The sequence below is a fragment of the Triplophysa dalaica genome, chromosome 1 (genome assembly GCF_015846415.1).
Source record: "Triplophysa dalaica isolate WHDGS20190420 chromosome 1, ASM1584641v1, whole genome shotgun sequence".
In the NCBI taxonomy this organism is placed as follows: domain Eukaryota; kingdom Metazoa; phylum Chordata; class Actinopteri; order Cypriniformes; family Nemacheilidae; genus Triplophysa; species Triplophysa dalaica.
The window spans coordinates 16215339-16220419 of NC_079542.1; the positions used below are offsets into that span (position 1 = coordinate 16215339).

At 34.5% G+C, this 5081-nt stretch overlaps 1 protein-coding gene across 2 annotated transcripts; it reads left to right on the top strand.

Annotated features, from left to right (window-relative positions):
- The first annotated feature begins 1766 nt into the window (after positions 1 to 1766).
- On the top strand, positions 1767 to 3878 carry LOC130430263 (CD59 molecule (CD59 blood group)). Of its 2 annotated transcripts, none has more exons than XM_056759299.1 (4): positions 1767 to 1899; positions 2804 to 2884; positions 2974 to 3075; positions 3178 to 3878. In XM_056759299.1, the coding sequence occupies exons 2-4, from the start codon at positions 2830 to 2832 to the stop codon at positions 3375 to 3377; spliced, it is 357 nt and encodes a 118-aa protein (XP_056615277.1). In that variant the 5' UTR covers positions 1767 to 1899; positions 2804 to 2829; the 3' UTR covers positions 3378 to 3878. The 2 variants fall into 2 exon arrangements, with proteins under 2 accessions (XP_056615277.1, XP_056615286.1); XM_056759308.1 differs by lacking the exon at positions 1767 to 1899 and adding an exon at positions 1966 to 2343.
- The last annotated feature ends 1203 nt before the right edge of the window (positions 3879 to 5081 follow it).

Sequence of the window (5081 nt, forward strand, 5' to 3'; positions counted from 1 at the left end):
TTTTATTTCATTTGTTTATCTCTGCGATCAGAATGTTTCATACTAAATAAGAACAAAGAAAGCATTGATCTTGTTCGAATAATCCAGCCATAATGCTATTGTCTCATGCTTCTGTTTAAAACAAACACTTGTTGTTCCAACACAAAACGGGGAGTCATTTCTCATTCTGACCCAAACTCTAACCCTGACCCACCGTGAAGGTGTCACTTATCATGGCAACAAGTTGAAAAGGCCTTTTGGTAGTCTGACTGATGTTTCTTTGTTGTGCTGTTTGTTTTTTGGCTTCATCCTCCTCTCATCCTGTTTTATTTTAATTTGTATATCAAAGAGTGCTTGTAAATTTGCTGTTGTGTGCACTGATCAAAGATTGCCCGATGATATGACAAGTGAATGCAAAATTTCTGCAAGTTAAATATAAGTACTCTTACGAAAAAAAACACTTGCTTTTCTTAATTCTCACAAGTGGTCATTTTGACCATGACAAAAAACATGAAGGCTATCAGTGTTCTCAATTATTTTTTATTTTCTAGTAATTCTTGTTTATTACAAAATGATGGGTAAAATTTCAGTTTGTTTTTCTAGACATTATTTGAGTAATTATATATATATATATATATATATATATTTATATATATATTTATATATATATATATATATATATATATAATGGCCCCAGATGTGTGATTACAATGTAATTGACCGTTGGTTCACACCATCCCTCAATCACAACCTCACACATCTGTTATTGTGCAACAACAAGTTGGGGCCCTTGTCCGGCCCCATGTTCAGTAATGACAAATGCAGAATCCCCATGTCTGCACATGCATAATCCAGACACGTGGTCATAGGCTATCAAGTAGGGATCTTGGCAGCACATTTTCAATGGGAATGTCCATGCAGTAAATCACTGCGGAAATGTGTGATTTAATGATTTAAGGTCAGTAAATCATTAATGTTACAATCTAAACATACCTAGTTGTCATGAAGTTATTAATGTGTTAACAGTATTACCCAGGCTGGGTAAATATTGGACAGAACCCCCTGCTGGGTTAAAAGTTACCCAATGCTGGGTTATTTTTAACCCAATTGCTGGGTTGTCTTTACCCACCCATGAGAGGAAACAACCCAGCAGCTGTGTTGAATTAACCCAGCATTGGGTCATTTTTAACCCAGCAGTGTGTTCTCTACTATATATACCCAGCACGGGTCAAAAACAACCCAGCACCTTTAAGAGTGTTTTCTGCAAACATTTCCAGTGCCATCACTAAAAGGTAAAAATCACACACAAGCACCTTCTCTGGATCTGTTCCACAATTTTAGAATGATGTGCCTGCTGCTACAAGTTCAGCAGATTCTGTTGCAATATTTAAGAATTGGCTGATACACATTTCTTCTGTCAACACCTGACAGATTAGCACTGACTTCTTTTTCTTTTCTACTCTTTCTATCCTTAAAAAAAAGAAATCTTAGCTTTGTATACTGTGGTAGTCTAAGAAGTTTATACAACCAGCCCCAGTTCTACTGGACTTAAGCTTTTTGTTCCCCTTATGTCGCTCCAATTGCTTCTACAGTTTACTTCATTTGTAAGTTGCTTTGGATAAAAGCTAAATGTAAGTATGAAAAAATATTTGGAAATTTGTGATTTATATAGGAAGATATGTTGTTGTTTTTATAAAATGATAATACACAAACGACTGCAGATCATAATTGTAGCCTATGAGTTCAGGATTGGAACATACCAAGATTGGTATGTTGAATGATTGGCTAAAATATTTGGAATACATTTGGACCTCTTGAGGAGGATTGTGGGCGTGTTTAGATGGGAGTGAGTAGACTCAAGCTCTACAGTTTTCAGAGTTGTTGGATTTGTCAGCAGCTGGATTCCTTCTTCATATCGAGGTAAGCCTACAGAGGAGTAATAGATAAAAATAATGCCATAATGTAAAATCAGTTGGAAATGTTTTATGTTGTTAAATATTATGCAGTAGTTTTTATTTTGCTTTTTAAAAAGAGTGAAGGATGAAATGTGTGCCTTATCTACTGTTTTGGATGTTTTTTGAACATTCTTATTTTGAGCTAGCCTTGCTTTGTTGATATCACCACAAATAAAATGTATAATTTATATCTTTGTGAATTTATATGATTTTCAGTTCGCTCACAGACATTGCAGTCTTCCATATAAAACAAAAATCTTTAGTAAATCTATAATTTAATGAAGGAAAGAACAAGACTTGGTGAACTAAGATATATTGATATGAAAGGTCATAATTTTCTCATCGTATAAGAGCTGTTATTTAAACAATGGAACACCTGCATATGGAAAACATCGACAACTAAATAAAGGTGTGGGAATATTTGGTCAAAACAACGTTTATTTTTTATAACTGTCAGGTTGGGTTCTTTTTTATCCGCTGTAATTAAATTTATGAATTGAAGTTTTTGCAGCAACAAACCAATTTCCCCAATTGTCATATTTGCTGTGTTCTGCAAATTAAGTGGTGATTAATTGATATTTGTTGAAATTATAAGACAAATTACTTAAATTGTAATAATGTAAGATAGTGTGTGTGTAACTTAAGATGATTTGGTAAACAAATACTAAACATTTACAATCACGTTTAGGTTGTTTAAAACAATAGAAATGTTTACATAACAGACATATAAATCAACCTCACTTAAACTGTTCAAGAGTAATGATGGCAGAAATCAAAGGAATAATGAGAAATAAAACATTTTATATTTTATAAAACCCTCCCATTCGTTCTCACATTTTTACCTCTTTGACTCTTTCTGTGTTGATCAGGGTTAGACGGGTAAATTGAAGGCATAATGAAAACCTCTGTTGGAGTGTGTTTGGTGTTCAGTCTCGCCTTGGTGGGTCTTGGTATGTATTCATTTCTTGTAATCGTCACTGATTCTTTTTTACAAACAAATAGTTGTCTTTTTTGTATTTTATTTTATCTGTCTCTCAAGGTTCTGCCATTAAATGCTACAGTTGTAAGGACTACAGTGGTACATGCTCTAAGATACGAGACTGCTATTACGATGATGCCTGTCTGACAGTCTATGAGAGAGGTGACATATTGCACGTACACTGTGTTTTCTTGAAATCTATAAAAATAGCAAAGAAGTGCCACTTGTTAATCTTTTGGACTTTGTGCCTTCTCTTTGTTCTAGGTGGTGACATACACAGACAGTGTATAAAATACTCTGAATGTGATCACAACACAATCGCTCAGAAATTTCCCAAAATTGCCAGCTTCAGGTTCTCCTGCTGTGCCTCTGATCTGTGTAACACAGGCACTATGTCACTAGCCAGCCACTCGGTGGTGGGAATTCTGGTCTCACTAGCATTCTTCTGGTGGTGTATTCTCTAAATATTCACAAAATGCTTCTGCATTGTTCCTAATATGTCTAGTAGTGGTATCATGCAGCAAGAAATCTTCTATCTCTTTAGTCAAATGGTCAAGATTTGACAGCTTAAACCTAAGCTGCAATTTTAAACTGTGTGTGCACACTGCTAAGGCTTGTAAGCACTGTTTGTTGTTTTGCACTTACCAGTGACAGGGAAACTGTCCGATTATAATTGATTGTAATTTGTGGCTATCTTTGTGTGTGTTTAATTTTCAAAGATAATACTGTTACACATGATTCTGGTGTTATGAAGAATTCCTATGCAGTTTTTCAAAGGGTACTCTACCACTGCACTTTTCATAAATGGCCTTCATACATGCTTTCATTTGCCTTGTTTACGAATGTCTTTAAAAAAAACCATTGAAAACTTTGTGAAATATGTAGATGTCTCTTTTCATCATAATAATCTGCTTTTTGTTACCACTACATCTACTTACCAATAAAGGAACATGCTGATTCATGCACTTTATGTGAATTCTCTTATGTCCAGAGATTCTCAGTCTTTTTGACTCCAAGGCCCCATTATTGTATTTAACAATATTCAAAGCCCCCTCTCCCACTCACAAAAACTTCCCAATAATATTTTAGAGCTTGACATTAACTGGAAAAAAATATTTATTATATAAATGGCCAAATAATAAAAAATATCTTGGTTTTTGTGTATTATTTGTGCGCTTAAGTGTTTAAAAAGTGACTCATTGTTAACATGCAGTATCATGGGTAGTGTGTTTTTATATTTGTTTTTCCTGTTTTCACAACAGAGGCAAAATTATATAAAATATATGACGGAAAAAAAGCTTTTTTGTTCACCTGTATTACAGTATGTGACCGTTCAGTTCAATTATATTATGACTGCAAGTCTGCATGATAAACGGTCCGTGTATCATCTGATCATTTGATTATTCCATTCAATACAACAAACGGGAAAAGAGTCGATATTTCGTTTTTCCGTTTTTCTGTATGTACAATTAAAAAAAAACGATGGTTATCTTCTAATTTCATCTTAAAACGGGAAATCCAATAAATACATATACCAAAACGAAATAGGTCCGTGTGAATCCGTGTATCATTCGTTCTTTTCATATTCAATTGAGATTCCAAAATCTGAAAATTAAAAAACGGTTTGTTATTTCGTTATTCGTTTATAAATGTGATACCAAAAAACAAATAACGGGTCATTTTTCGTACTTTTGATTTAATGCTCAGATCAAAAATGGGAAATGAAACAAAGGGGACACGACAGATTTTGATTTTGAGATTGAATTTGTTCGATTTGGGTAAGCCGGAAGTTATCTTCGTGTGTGTATGTGTTGCAGTTAAAAGAAGCCTGAAAACCCTCAATCTTGCAGTGATTGACTAAGTAATTTTTTTTGTAATTTCGTATCGACACCCTGGCCGCACTGGAATCATATGCTGATTTAATTAAAGACTTATTTGAAACTGTCAGGACACATAAAGAGATGTCAACTACGCTGCAGAAGATGGGTATCCAGCGAAGTTCTGAAATGAGACGAGGCTGAATCCAGCTTCTTATTCGCAGTTTCTTATTCACGCTTAGCTTCTTAGGGACCATCTCGCGTTTCTCTTCTTTTACGTTTTTAAAATAAAAACTTTTTTGTGTGTGTGTTTCTGTGTGCGCGCGCGTGTGTGTGTGTCTGTTGGCGTGT

What these genes read in the sequence shown, in the direction of transcription:
- LOC130430263 (XM_056759299.1), top strand. Translation starts at nt 2,830, where the DNA reads ATGAAAACCTCTGTTGGAGTGTGTTTGGTGTTCAGTCTCGCCTTGGTG. An exon ending in TCTCGCCTTGGTGGGTCTTG is followed by an intron (nt 2,885 to 2,973) that starts GTATGTATTCAT and finishes CTGTCTCTCAAG; the next exon opens with GTTCTGCCATTAAATGCTAC. An exon ending in TCTGACAGTCTATGAGAGAG is followed by an intron (nt 3,076 to 3,177) that starts GTGACATATTGC and finishes TCTTTGTTCTAG; the next exon opens with GTGGTGACATACACAGACAG.